This window comes from Balearica regulorum, chromosome Z, assembly GCF_011004875.1.
Source record: "Balearica regulorum gibbericeps isolate bBalReg1 chromosome Z, bBalReg1.pri, whole genome shotgun sequence".
NCBI classification, from domain to species: Eukaryota; Metazoa; Chordata; class Aves; order Gruiformes; family Gruidae; genus Balearica; species Balearica regulorum.
Window position 1 is genome coordinate 86,463,906 of NC_046220.1, and position 14,826 is coordinate 86,478,731.

Genomic DNA, 14,826 nt, shown 5'->3' on the forward strand with positions numbered 1-14,826 from the left:
AGTATCCTAGGTCTGAAAAATAAAAGAACCTTTCAGAGTCAGATGAAGTCATACCAGAGAACCGGTACTAGCTCCCGTGGAAGGGGCACTCACAACCTCGGGGTGACTACTCGTTGCAAAGGAGCAGATTTCAGAAAGGCAACATCAGAACATTTGTCTCAATTGCAGGTAGGCGTGATTTATGCTTTACGAAACGCTACATGAATGGGGTTTTGCGGTGTTGTTAAGTCTTGAGAGTCCAAATCATCTCCCCGTGCACAGCCCAAGCAAAACCGTTCATCCTGGAGAAGCAGGGAGGGCAAAGAGCCGGGATCCTCCCGCACGCACGGCAGGGCGAGCTGCGGGGCGAACCCAGGACTCGCTGCAATGCTCTCATGGCTGCCAAACTTAATCAAGCTGTTAGGCCACTTTCTTTCCTTTCTGGAGCTCTGATGGTGAATCTGCCTTATCACGAGCGCAGCAGTCTCGTCCCTGCCCTTCTCTCAAAATACCTGCAGCGTTTAAAGGGTTACAAGGCCTAAGGGACAGCAGTCATTTCAGGATAAGGAGCATTTATTCCCAACGCAACGCACCTCGAGTGGCACGGCACTAAATAGTTACTCTGCAGTTCAGGATCAGCTGCTACGTGTAGTCCCCATAATTAAGTATGTGGATCTACAAGGAGCTAAAAATAATTTAATAGTTATTTCTGTAGTATAACTGTACGCACAAGCTTCACCACCATCACTTCTCCCTTTTAAGAGAATCCCCTCAAAAATGAAGGAACCTATGCTATACCCTGCAGAACTGCCGGCGGGGACGGACCACGCTCACGGGTGCTCCCGAATCACGTTAGCGTGTGAGAGTTCACCTGAGCAGCCTCGTGGTACCGGAATTACAGAGCCAGACTATGCCACAGCCTCAGCCCTGCACGTCTTTGTTTCTAAAATAGCAAAGAAACTCTCTTTTGTGTAGATTCATTCATTTTGAAGAGGAACTGTGCCCGAGAAACAGCAACAAATCTTCAAAGAGAGACAGGCGAGAGAAGAGTCACAGGGCTCTGGACATCGTATTAAGAGTTGGGGGAATTTACTTGGGTTTGTCGTATCTGCGGAACAACTTGCTTCCAGGTTGAAAGTTTACATGCCAGCCTCCAGCCCCGTTCAAACACTCAGAGCCAAGTCACCAACTTATCAGAAAGGTTTGTAATGGAAATGCTGACAGACCCTCAAGTCTAGTGGCACTGGCAGGTGCTCCCACAATACAAGAACATAATTCAATCAAGCTTTTGGCTGACGTCACGAAGCACAAAACAACTCAAATGCTTTATGAACAGTACCAGAACCCCCGAGATTCAATTACAGTCTTGATATTCGATCAGGAGTCATACTTAGCTGTTTTTAATATAACAAAACCTTTGTACCGGTTATTTATCAAATAGGTCGCTCGGATTTAAATGCACAGTCAGAGGAAAAAGTGCATCGTGCCATGTTAACCTGACAATCCCAAATCTTCAGGAACAAGACAGGCTTTTATTCAAGAAAAAGAGCACCAGGAGAGAGTCTAATTTTTATATGCTACAGAACAAAAAGAACTGAATCCCTATTTTCTTAGGGATTACACACAGGCCTAAGAATTAATTCAATTATTTCAAATTTTTTTTTCCATTTCTGGACCCCTAAAATTATCCTGGGGGAGGTACCGATCGCTGCATTGCAAATGTAAGATACAATAATTTTTTCAATAAACTTTGCTGAAAGCAACAGCCTGAAAGGATCTGCTGCAAGAGTAAGAACCCAAAGGTAAAATCTCCCGTTTGAAGCCTCCCTGGTTCCACACTCTTCTGAAGGAAGCACCGACCAGGGCAGAACCCCTTCTGCAGCAGGGCTAGGATCAGCTTCTGCGGCTCGCCGTACACGCACGTATGACGAAGCGGGGTGCCGTACAGACACGCACATACATGACGGAGCAGGGTGCCAAGGGCGGCGCTGGCAACGGGAAGCGTGTTAAAGGGCAGGAAGGGACGGAGCTGCTGGGAAGGCTGCCGGCAGCGTGCCGGCTCGCAGGCGGCGGATAACAGCCTGCCATTGCTCACAGAGCCCGGAGCAAGAGCGACTTCGCCTCTCCCAGCAGCCGGAGAGCGCGGGAGCCTCGGCTCCTCTGCCTCGGCACAGCACGGCCGCCCGTGCCAGGGCCGTCGGTGGCCCTGTCTGAGGGAGTGACTTACGCGCTGACGCAGCTTTCGAGTAAAAGCCCGAATGAAGGAACTGAAGCCCAGATGCCAGGCCCACGCGAACGAGCTTTCGGCGAGAAGAGGACCGAGCGGCTACCTAACGCGCAAGTGCGGCGCCTGGCATCTCTCCCCGGTACCCCGCTGAGACAGCGGAGCAGAAGGCACCGCCGAGTGCCAGAGACATCATCTTAACCTCGGAAGCCTTTTCACCAGGTGAAAAGAAAATCATTATATTCAACAAATCAAGTCTTAGGGGATTAGACAAATTCCACAAGAGTACTCTGCAAATACAGCAGCGCGCGTGAAGCGTTGTTTCCAAAATAGATCAATACCCAGCACAGACAACAATAGATTGCAGCTACGTATTGTCATTACTACCAATAGTAGTCTTGAAAGACATCGTTAAATGGTGACTGTCACAATAGCTCTCGCACGAACAATGCTGTTACTGCACCTTCACATGAAATACTTTCTCACTGCTCTGAAATCCACCAAGATAAACCCATTTTTAAACACACCTGGTTGTTTGATATGCAGATCAACTGCACTAGTGTTTACCTTGGCAGAGAGAGTAAATATGCCAACCTTTCTCAGCACTCTTCCTATTTCTGTAAGTTTGCTAAGAAAAGAAATTACACAACAGCCTTTGAAAACATTAGAAAAATTATCTAAGAATTCAGTCATTGCCACCCCTCTGCTTTGCCAAGAAGCACTAGGCAGAAAGCTTTCACTGCAAGCTGGTGAAAGAAGAAAATCTAGCAGGCTAGCGTTGCACAAACCCCCAGGTCGCAGGTTTGAAAACCTTGGAGCGGCACAAATGGCAGGCGGATTTCGGCACCGAGTAGATCCCGAGAGGCATGCGATACCTCCCAGATGATACCAAAAAAAAAAAAAAAAAAAAAAAAAAGTGGAGGCCCCTCAAGATCTCGGTGCCTTGGACTGACAGGCAGCATCAGCTGCAGAAAGGCAGATGAGGAAATTTGGTAGGGACTTTTACTTAGCAGTTCACAGTACAGAATAAATAACACCAAATTAAATTATTCAAGGGACTCGTTTTAACTGTTGTTATTCCTCCTGTCTTCGGAGGTGCAAGAAGAACTCTACGGACTATCTACAGACACTGGCAGATGGTACATACTATTGCCTGTGTATTAATTTTATATGCCTACATCTTCAGCAGGACATGTAAAACATTCCCAGGCTATGCTGGCTCTTCTCTCCGATGACCTTCCTTGAACTAGAAATTTGCCTGAGCAACGACAGCGCGACCTGGCCGGGGGGATCCGTCTCGCCTAACCTTCGATAGCCAGAACACAGCGAGCTACGCCTCGGCTAATCGCTATGGTCCTTTGGTGGGGAATCGGCATCGCCAGCAAACGGCTCACAGCGCTGAGCTGAACCGCCTTGGGGCAATCTCTCTCTCCTCTGGCAGCCATGAGGAGCCCTAGGAGATGTAGGCACCTGACTTTCCTAAGGCTGCATTTCATAAGCTTCAAAACAATGGGCTGCCTTCGATTCACGACATTAAAAAATCATTTCCACTTCTTGGAATGTAATTTCTATCCCTTTTTAGTTTTACTTTGATCGCGTCCACCTCCCTGGTATCATTTATCTGGGAAAATTTTGGTAAAAGATCTTTAAACCATCACAAACACATACCCTGTTCCTTATTAAACAATTGCAGATCTGTTATCTTGGCTTATGGGAACTGATCTAAATAACATCATGATATCAAACACTGAAAACCACAGGCCTGGGGCCACCGGGGCTCTACTCTTTTTCTGGGCCTTGCAAAGACACAAATTTCCAGATACAAAATGTAGTTTACCATTAGAAGTAAATGTTTGATCTGTAAAGCTTACAAAATGACTTTGTTTATCATAGCAGATGAAAAAAAAAAAAAAAGGAATAATTTTAAACTCAAAACAAAACTGTTTATATGACAGCTTTTAGTGCTCCATGATTCTGTGCATTTAAGAGAGATTCAAGCAATTAACAGCATAAACTTTCATTACATAGTTCTATTATATATGTTTATGTGACTTAGTTGTTCATCTGTTATTTAAGTGATTTCCTCATTACAATAGTATGGTAAAGATATTTGCTGATCTTGTCAAAAACTGTCAAGCAGTTTATTCACAACATTCCTGGGATCCCAAAGCGTGTGCTTAAATCCTTTTACTTACTTAGGTAAGTAACATATCAAAGCAATTCCAAACTCAGTAACGCTTTAAATTGGGAGGGGAAATAAAAATAATAAATTAAATCACATGTTCTTTCTGCAGAAGCCATAAAATAAGCAGAAGTGGTGAAAGATTAAAATTTGGGTGACCCGGCGTTCACGAGATGCACAGGCTGACAATTATTTGTGCCTATTTAATGTTTCTTGGGAACTGAGTCAATGGGAGCTGCATTTGCCTATGACAGGAATCACTATGAATCTGGGAGTGGTACGAGCACCAATCTAACGGGACGAAGCCAAATTGTACCTCACACGCTCCCAAACGCCTTTTTGTTTCCCCCCACATCCCTTCCTGAAGATGTTACACAAGCTTTGCACTCCTACTTAATTCCAAGTCAGACCTAAGTTCCCCGCTTTAACAGAGACACTTTGTTCACAGATACCTCGTATCCACTGACTAATCTAAAACATTAATTCTGTTACTGCTAAATTTGGCAATGGCAGGCACAAACGTCTCCTCCAAGTGACATTTGGCTGGATCTGGCCCCCAAGCATTTCAGTCTCTCAGACAGCTAATGTGTATGTTTTTGAATTATTAAATATATTCAGGAGCCTTGACAAGGTAGACATGCAATGATTATGACAAAAAGTATTTTAAAAAAAAAGCTACGGTATCCAACAGGCACGACAGAACTGCTTCAGATACAATTCTCTTCGATCAGATCCAACGCAACCTTTCTGCAGAGTATTTGTTTAGATCCTCTCCCATTGAATAAGGCTAGTTTTCTCCCAAAATCAGAAGTCAAGGGGACTCATGTCTTTTTTTTATTATTATTATTATTCTTTTTTTTTAAATTACCAAGATAGGTCCTTAGCTTCCAGATTTAAATATACGTGAGTGATTGTAGGTGGCTGTGTCTCCGGAACGTCCTCTGCAGGATACACTCAGTTTACCACTGCGAGCAAGATCCAAACTCAGAAGTAATCTCTCTCCTTTGTAACTAAATATTTAGTTCCTCCAAGTATGCGCTATGGTGTCTCAGGCCAATTCAAATACCGTAGCGTGGGTCTTTTTCTGCCCCCACAGTACTCTCTTTAATAGGACTCGGAGGGGAGGAGGATCGAACGTTTCACAAGTAAACATAGCTGGAAGGATGGGAGGTAACTAGCATTCTTCTTCTTCTTAATCATAATTACGAAACATTAGGGATGAAAAATATGGAAGCAGTTGCCTTTGTGTATCTACGTAGCTAAAGCCTCCGGTATTTTTCAAGAAGCAAACCAAGAGAGGAATATTACAAAGCACAGCCACGGGCTGGCAGCAGCAGAGCTGGGGGGCCGGAGGGTCCGGGGGGGCTCCGAGGTGCCGTGCCTCGCGCACCACAGACCTGGAATGCCGCCTGACAAACGGAGGAACGTGGTGCAACACGCAAGCAAAGCCAACACCCAAATTCAATCATAATTTTCTGTGTTTTCTGACATACACCATTACAAGCATGGGCTACCCTTCAGAGTCACCTAGGTAATTGCAACAGCTACGTACCTACTACACTTCTTTCCCTTCATTAGTAAAGGTTCTTCTCTGATCTGGATGCTTAAAATCTCTCATGTAATCTTTTTTTTTTTTTCTTCTTCTGAATGGCAATTCTGCATCAGAACCCCTAAAATAAATCCCATTCTCCCCAAACCCTCCCTGGTAAAGGGTGTGCTCTTCCCTAGCAGACACACACATCGCTCCTACCAACACTAGCGGACCCGTGCACGCATCCCGAGGTGTGCCTAACCTGAGCAGCTATCCAAACATTTTCAAGAGAGAGACTGTATTTAACTTCAGTTTTTCTGATGATCCACCAATAATAGCAAAATTACACACCTTTCCCAGAAGGCCACACTCCAAAAATTAACTGTACTTAAAACCCTATATTTGCTCATAATTTAGGCACAGACACATCCAAAGTAAAAAAAAAAAAAAAAAAAGGACTTCAAAATCAAGCAGAATTTGTGATTCCCTAGTTTGAAATGTATTAATTTGTAATCACTGTTATTCTAATGTAGGACAAGCCCTAATCAAACTAATGGTAAAATTAAAAGCAAGTCTTTAAATCCTTTAAACTGACTTGGCTTTATTCAGTGATGTCTGTGCTAGCAAAGATTCTAGATTTTTGTGTGTATGTGTGTGTGTGTGTGTGCAATAGGAATGGCCAATCATAAGAATTCAGTTATTCTAATGCTCCTCACACCCACACAATATTCAAACATATACATAGTGGGCAATCTGTAACAGATGCTTCAAAACTTAGGTAAAATTAAATACTTAAAATAGAAGAAGCAGAAATTGAACATAATCAGGAAGATGTGGGCTTTGATTAACAGTTCAAAAACTGAAATACGCCAAATGTGACAGACCTAGCAAATTCTTTAGCACCACAATTGTTGAAAAGCTGCTTCAAAACCCATTTCCAAAATCAAGCACCAGCAATCATCATCTTCGCCTTAGTTTACAACGGCTCGCACTTAAATTATGACAAATGCTTTTCCTGCAGAAGCTAAGGTAAACTAGTCAGAAAATTTTAGAAGATCCGGGAAAATTAATTTTATTTTGGCAATTGTCCTAAAAAAAAAAAGAGAAGGAAAAAAAAAAGGACAGGGAAAAAAAAAAGAAAAACCCCACTTCATTCTAATGAATGTGTATTGTTCAATTTAAGTAACAAGTATTAAATCACTTTACAAATACAATACAAATTTGAGGTAACTCCAGGGGAGTTTGCTTAAAAATAATTTCAGTCTTCACCAATTCCCTCTTAAGGTCAGAGTCTCTAAACCAGCATGGCTGAATTGTTTTAGTGCTCTCTGCTGAACACCTGCAAACATCAAACAAAAACTCCTGGTCCTTTACTGGGTTGACAAAAGCCTTTCATGTGAAAAATGCTCCATGGGAATGTCACGGCTGTGGCTCAGGTTACATTCCTTTCTCCCTTGCAGCCCTCACCGTTTCTTAACATGGTAAGAAGCCATGTTTGTGAAATTAAAGATTAAAAGGAAATGTGGCTTTACTTTATTTTCATTCACACATTACAAATCACAATAGAGCATCATATATTAGATGAGTAAAAAGCTATTAAGATGACTTTAAGCATGAAATATTACCACACTTCCTAAAGTACAGTTAGTTTCACTTCACTGCTTGGGATTACTTTTCTTTGGGGTCTTTTTTTTTTTTTAATTATTATTTTCTTCCTCTTCCCCATAAGAGAAGTTTTGGGTTAATGCAGAGGAATGACATCTGTGGTTCCCCATCTCAGCAAATATAATTTTTGAAAGAGGACCATTAAGAGAAGGTCAGCTCAAACTTCAGACGGGCATCCGTCCAGGAGGAAGAACAGGCTGCATTTGGATCGCTAAAATTCCATATTATCAATATGCATAATTCAAATAATAAACTGTGTTTGTATCTTATTAATGGAGCTGGCTATATAGTTACAGAAAACATCTCTCGAAGCGGTTGTCTGGGCGCTATCATATCAAATCTGAATTTCTCAAGCCCTGGCTCATTACAACACCGCACACCAAATATTCTCAAGCAGCAAGACTCTGGCACCCAGCTCTGGCCAGCAAGAGCAGAGGGAAACAATAGCCACGCTTCTCCTTCATGCAACCGCATCTTCAGGCCACACATCCACCCTCCCACCGAGTGTCAGTGAGGGACAATTCACCCATCCCCAGATCCTGACAACTTTTTTTGAAATCACTCATCACTCGCTACAAAACTCCCTGTCTAATAACCCAGCAACAGATATTTATATAGTGAATTCCAAATGATTTTTCCCTTCAAAGAGCGTACCCGGTGCTGCATGCCATTGTGCAAACAGTCTACCAACGTACAGTATACGTGCCTTTATCAGGCAGGGTACTTCACCCTCCACCATCAGAGACCGGTGTATTCAAGCATTTACACGTTGTTATAGTGTGGGAGAGCTCAGGTGTTATTTTAAATGGTCTATATCTTAATATTGCTAACTTCCTTCAGCTCATTAAATTATTTGCATGCCTAAAATGATGCGGCAAAGTTACTTTAATGCTTTCAGATTTAGAGACAATAAAATCCAATATAACCCCTCGATTTCACTCGCTGCTCAGATTTGCTATCCTGTGGTATTTCTGATCAAACGGACGAGGTTTACGATGCATTTATTAAATATAACTATCTAGTCAATTCCTGTTAGACCAAGTGTTAGTTGCTGCATTGACTGGTATATAAGCATGACAAATTGATTTGTCTGGCACAAACACTCTTCGTTTCTCTCTAGTGAAAACAAATATAGTGAATATTATGTATTTGGTTAAATCGGTTATAAAAATTATGTCATTCAGAAAATGACAAAAACCAGGAGTACAACCTTTAGCTTCTGAGATATATAAGGCAAAGTACGTTTGGAAAGTTATTCAAACCTAACAGCAAAATTCTCCAAGTCACTATACTCAGAATAGAACCAAATTAGTGAAGTTAAACCAGAAACATGTTATCATTTTGAAAGTCTGAATAGAATAAAATTCACAAAATGAGTGCTTAATAATCATAGGTGGCATTTGATCTAGTATCTTAAAAATGTAGATTACAGACCACCTTCAAATTCGGAAGTCCTTCTTTGGAAATAAAAAGTTAATGGACGTACGAGTGCATTTAATAGGAAAGGCTAGACCGAATACACAGAAGAGGTTCCTTTAATTGAGTACAAACTGCAAATACCAGGCATGAAACTATATGCAATGACGTGTTGCTATCTTAGATATCCACTGGCAGTTTGCAGTGAAGACTTGTCCAAATTTACCATCTGATTTAGAACAGTACTCTGTGTATAACAATACTACGTACAGTGTGTTGGTATGTGTAATTGCCTGCGCTTTTAAAACACTGCAACTCTCTACCCGGAGATGTATTTGTGTCCTGTCCAAAACACCACATCCGCAAGGCAGGGAACCCTCTTAAACGAACTTAATAGGAGAGTAAGGAAATTTCAAATGCCTAAGTATCTTTGCTAGTTTTACTTCTAATTTGTCAGGCATATAAAAGCCTCTATATAAAACTTTAGTTGCCAGACAATTATTGTACACATATGTTCTACCGCAAAGAGCTCTGATATTTCCTTTGTCATCAAACAGGAGTCCTGTTTGCATGGAATGCAGAAGTTGCCCGTGTAGTACTACTACAGCCAAATAAACAAACATACAAACAAACAAATCCTCCAGTCGAATTTCAGGGACTCTTCAAAAGCAAGTCAAATATTTAGAAAGAAAATGCCCTGTCTTCCACCAGGAAAAGAAACTAGCCTGAAGATTTTTAATTCACCCAAAAACATTCCATCAGCAAGCAGGGATCTCTAATACTAAAGAGTTCTTTTCCCGGAAGAGGCTGGTGTTTATACTCGGATGCTTGCTTATTTATTTATTTAATTTAAGCTGCCTTCAATTCTTATTCACAAAATTAATTCTCACGCAAGATGTTTTTATTATCATTTCTGACATAGAAAAGAAAGCATCTGGAACTGTAAATAAAAAAATCTCCAATGCTCCATTTAAAAAAGAAAAAGACTTAAACTAGCTCACCTGGAACAATTATACAGAGGAGAAGTTTAGGGTTGTTCATTTTTTTTTTTTTTAAAAAAATCATAAATGTATGGAAATACTGTGAAAATACCCCGGTCTTAAGGAAATAATAATAACAATAATAGCCAGCGCTTAGGAATAATTCTGCTCAAATCTGAATGAATCTGCTCCGCAGAAGAGATTAACGCAAACACAACAAAGGTAATGCCTATGGATAAATAACTACCAACAATTGAACTACATACGAAACAAAAATTTTACATACTTGAGCCAGTAAAATGTCCACTTGCCAAGGAAGTTGGTCCATTTTTCCCACTGCTCACAGGAGGTGAAAACATCTAAAAAAAACAAAGAGGCATTACTACTGGAAAAGAAGAGATTCCCGAGTCCACTGTTAGTCAAAAGTTCCTTCCACGTTCGCTGTGAACTACGTGAATAGTTTGTCTCCCACGAAACATCAGCCCCCACAGACCTGAAAACAAGTCGGTATTTCTTACAGCCCCCACCAGCCCCTCACCACCATCATCATGTTTTTATTAGGCTCATTAGCTCCCCAAACAATATTCGCTTCCCGAGGAGTTTGAGCAATCCCAGTCCCCAGCAGCGTTATCCAGGCTGGGAAGCGGGGCTCGCTCCCCTCTCCAACTCTCACGCTGACAAAGGCGAAAAAAAAGTTTTTTTTTTTGTCAAAACCTTGGCCATAAATGTAGCAATGTCCATTTCCATCCCGCTTTAGGATTTGCCTGTCATATGTGAACCCAAATAATAATAATGCAAAGTGCCACCTGCCCTAAATTCTCATTTCGTCTCTAACACAGAGCAATTTGAAGCAAGGCTCTCTCCCTCTCCCCCTCTCTCTCCCTCTCTCTCGCTCCCTCTCTCTCTCCCTAGCATTTATTTCGACCCTAATTGGTTTCTCTCTTCTTCGACGTGTCTAGTGGATAATACGCACCTTCCCTGAGTCAGAGCCTGCAAAAAGCGAAGGAACAAATGGAAAAAAGTGCAACAAGCAAAGAGGGGGCTGCAAAGCTGCCTCAGGCTACGTTTCCTGGCCAAACTTCCCCAAGCCATTCCTCCAAAGCAAAGTCTGGAGCAGCAGCAGCACCAGCCTGAAGCAGCCTCATTTACACGGGGAGGGGGGGGGTAAATCAGGTTTTTGCGGGGTGTTGCTGGTCTTTAGGAACATACATGCATCTCCCAGCAAACCGATTCTCCCCTGAAATAAATAAATAACTGGATAGATAGATAGTCCTGACATATTGGGGGGGAAGGGAGGGGATGGGGAGAGGAAGGAAGGGGCTGGGAGGGGGAGGGAGAGCCTGACAAAACTAGACAAGTGCACACGTCCGGATTAACGTTTGGCCTCCAAACCAGCCCGGCCAAGAGCAGCCCAAAGAGACAAAAAGTACCTTTTTTCTTTTTTTCTTTTTTTTTAACCCCCCCCTTCAAAAAAAAATAAAAAAAATAAAGCAAGCACCATCTAGCTGGGGGGGCTTCGGAAAAGATTGGAGCAGTTTTAATGACAGCAGAAGCCATATGAGATTTCAGTGAAAACTTTAAACTGAGACAGTCATGGATTTCTTTGCACTTTCCATGTGCCAAAAAATGAAACAAGGGAAGAACTGAAAATAGAATATAAGCAACTAATTAGCAATTAATTAGTTCATGTGCCAACAACGCTATAAAATGTAAAGCACAATAAAAGTGCTAGATATTGTTATTAACTAATGATGAGAAATGTTCGGTTTTAGGGGCGTCTCTTTTTGCACGAATTATTTTAGACATCCAAGACATTAAAATAAGCTGCAAACACGATTGCATCTCCCATCACATACAATATGAAATAATAAAAAGACTCTAATTTTTTGTTTTCTTTTTTTTTTTTTAAGCAAAAAATATTTACCATGGTTCTAGCTGCTGATTAAAAATTGCCCAATGTACTTAGATCACAGTTTTGGTTTGGTTTTGTTGGTTTGCTTTTTGGTTTTGTTTTTTTTTTTTAGTTTAACAGATCAGCTAGAAGATATTTTTTTACAGCTGTTGTTAATTTCCACCGTTGTTTCTTACCGCACTGAAATCCAGTAAATCACTCAGTTCTTTGTCCGTCCCTAAGGCAGCCATTCGCTGTTGGTGATGCATTTTAGCAAAATCACACAAACCTAGAAACATGGAAATAACCGCAATCAGAAACCCAGTCCCGAGCCTTGCAGGAAACACAATCGGATTTTTCAAGGGGGTGGGGGTCGGGGGGGGGGGGGGGGGTTGGGTAGTTGAGAAGAAGGGAGGGGGGAAAAAAAAAAAAAAAAAGATGGAGGGGCAGCAAAAACAACAACAAAAAAAAAAAAGAAGCGATATTGTATTTCCAAAGAGGCGATCGAAACCCGGTAACATCCACTCTAAACCCAAATCCAGAGGAGAAAAAAAAAGAAAAAGCCTCGCTCCCGGAGCATCATTTATGCAACAGGAGGTTCAGCGAGGAATGAATGAGGATCCCAGAGAAGAAACTACAGCCATCCGCTCCCAACTTTTTCCCTTCTCCTTCTTCCACGCAAAGTAGCGTTTAGAGGCAGAAACGGCAAATAGCGATAACAGCAAGGAGGGAAGAAAAAAAAAAAAAAAAAAAGAGAGCGTTGCAAAGTCGCAGGCTACGGAGGCGCCGGTGCGGAGGGACGCGGGGCGGGGGTGGAGGGGCCGGGAGGGAAGGAGAGAGCAGCCTTTGACAATTAGCCCCAATTTCTAATTTGCGGAGAGGAGGGGGGTTAATAACAACAACCCGGGAGCGGCTCGGGCCTGTGCGGAGTCATCGGTTCCCTCCGAGCGCCCGGGGGGAGGGGAGGAGAGGACAGGCAAGGGAGGAGAGGGAAGGGAAGGAAAGGGAAGGAGAGGGGGGAAGGAAGGGAGGAAGGAAGGAAGGAAGGGAAGGGGCGCGGAGCCCAGCGGCCGCCTCACCGCAGCCCCGCCGAGCGCCGGCTCCGCGGGCAGCGCCGCTACCCACCGCCGCCGCGCTGCCGGCTCGGGCCGGGCCGGGTCACCGCCGGCCCCGCGCTCCCGCCGCCGGCTCCGCGCCCGCCCGCGCACTGCCCCGGCGCGGGCCTGCCGCCGCCCGCGGAGCGGAGCGGAGGGGAGCGGGGCCGGGCGCCGCGCCGCCTCCGTACCCGCAGATCATGGAGCTGCAGATCCCGGCCAGCCGCCGACTCCCGCCCGCGCCGCACTTTTGCAGGGATTATACTTTAAATTTCCCCAGCTCGCGCACATACACATGGCAAAGCGAGTTTATACGAGGCTGCAAATACACGTGATGCGGAGACTTTGCCAAGAGGAACAATATTTTTTCCCCTTGTATTATCCAGTCCTTTTTTTTTTTTTTTAATTCTGCTTTGTTTTGGTTTGTTTGTGATCCCCCCCACCCCACCCCGTGCCTACAGCTAAATTTCAAACCCGAGCTTTTCGATTTACAGAGACCATTGCTGCAAACTTTGCAAAATCAGCCCTTTGATTCGCTTTACGCTCAAGTTTCTGGGGACGATGCCAGCGGCCCCCTCCCCCCTCAGCATGTTATACTTTTATTTCACATTTTGCTATTGCAGGCCCGACACGCTCCACAAAAAAAAAAAACCAAAAAACTAGTTCGACTTCATTTTCCGGTAGGAAATAAAGCACCGAGTTATTACCACGCTTAGCGTTTGCACCTTAGTGTACATCTCACACGTGTAATTACACCGTGTATCTATAATGTATATTTATACACACGAGCAATTAGGAGTACACACACAGACGGTGTACTTTCTATTTGCATTTACACATCGAATAACTTGCACTTCTTTTTAAATAACACATTGGGATCGACAATTTAAAAAAAAAAAAAAAACACAAACAAGTTACTCTAACAGCAAATTTTAACTTTACCTTAAATGGCCACAAATATGTTCACAATATTCCAAGGGGGGGAAAAAAGGAACAAAAATAAAAACAAAAAAAAAAAGGAATCTTCTGCCAAAGTGCTTTATTATCTCACACGTGTGTGACCCTCCAAAACCACGAAAAAGTACTGTAAGTGTCAGTCCTGCTCCGGGGTACTCCACAGCTCTACAGGCACCCTACACCTGGCTTTGTTGGGATTTGGGGTTCCCGACCACCAAACGCCCGCCACCAGCTCCCCCACCCAGACAGCCGAGACGCCAGCCAGCCAAAAAAAAAAAGAAAAAAAAAAAGAAAAAAAAAAGAAAAAAGGCCAAAAAAAAAAAAAGGCAAAAAGAAAGAAAAAAAAGAAGGTCCGACAACTTTTCCCTCTATTGTTTTTACAAACACATGGTGACTGACAAACTGCGAGCGCCGTGGCGGCTCGGGGACTTTCCCCTCTGTCCTTCCTTAAAAAAAAAAAAAAGGCAAAACCCCCCGAGCGAGCGCGGAGCCGCCCGTCCCAAACTTGTTCCAAGTTTACAGCGCTCTCCTCCTCCTCCTCCTCACCACCACGGCCTCCCCCGCGGAGACGCGGATAATAGCATCTTTCCCTGGAAGACACATCGCCAGCCGCTCACATCCGGGCAATGCCCGCCGCCTTATAAGCGCCGCCGCCGCCGCCGCGCCGCCGCTCGCAGACAATGACGAGGGAGGGAGGGAGGCGGGCGGGACGGCGCGGCACGGCACGGCACGGCACGGCACGGCACGGCGCGGGGCGACCAAGATGGAGGGGCCCGCCGCGCCCCCCCCCCCCCCCCCATACACCACCCCCTCCCCGATCCTCGGCCGCACCGCGCCCGCGGAGCTCCGCACCGGCACTGCGCGCCCGCCCACGTGCTCCGCGGCCGGGCCGGGGGGCGGGCAGGCA

General features: G+C 44.0%; 1 protein-coding gene across 46 annotated transcripts in view; it reads right to left on the reverse strand.

Annotated features, from left to right (window-relative positions):
* Nucleotides 1-14,625, reverse strand: part of TCF4 (transcription factor 4) — a 234,418-nt gene extending 219,793 nt beyond the window's left edge. For 8 of the 46 annotated variants that reach the window (XM_075740628.1, XM_075740624.1, XM_075740622.1 and 5 more), the window contains exons 1-3: nucleotides 13,905-14,539; nucleotides 12,066-12,157; nucleotides 10,264-10,336 (exon numbers count right to left, since the gene is read on the reverse strand). In XM_075740628.1, coding sequence (XP_075596743.1) covers nucleotides 10,264-10,336; nucleotides 12,066-12,137 — 145 coding nt within the window. In that variant the 5' untranslated portion in view covers nucleotides 12,138-12,157; nucleotides 13,905-14,539. Of the gene's footprint in view, nucleotides 1-10,263; nucleotides 10,337-10,691; nucleotides 10,717-10,787; nucleotides 10,861-10,950; nucleotides 11,217-12,065; nucleotides 12,172-12,771; nucleotides 12,893-12,947; nucleotides 13,006-13,153; nucleotides 13,517-13,904 lie in introns of those variants that run through there. The other 38 variants (XM_075740617.1, XM_075740614.1, XM_075740597.1 and 35 more) reach the window with 24 other exon arrangements.
* Nucleotides 14,626-14,826: the final 201 nt, after the last annotated feature.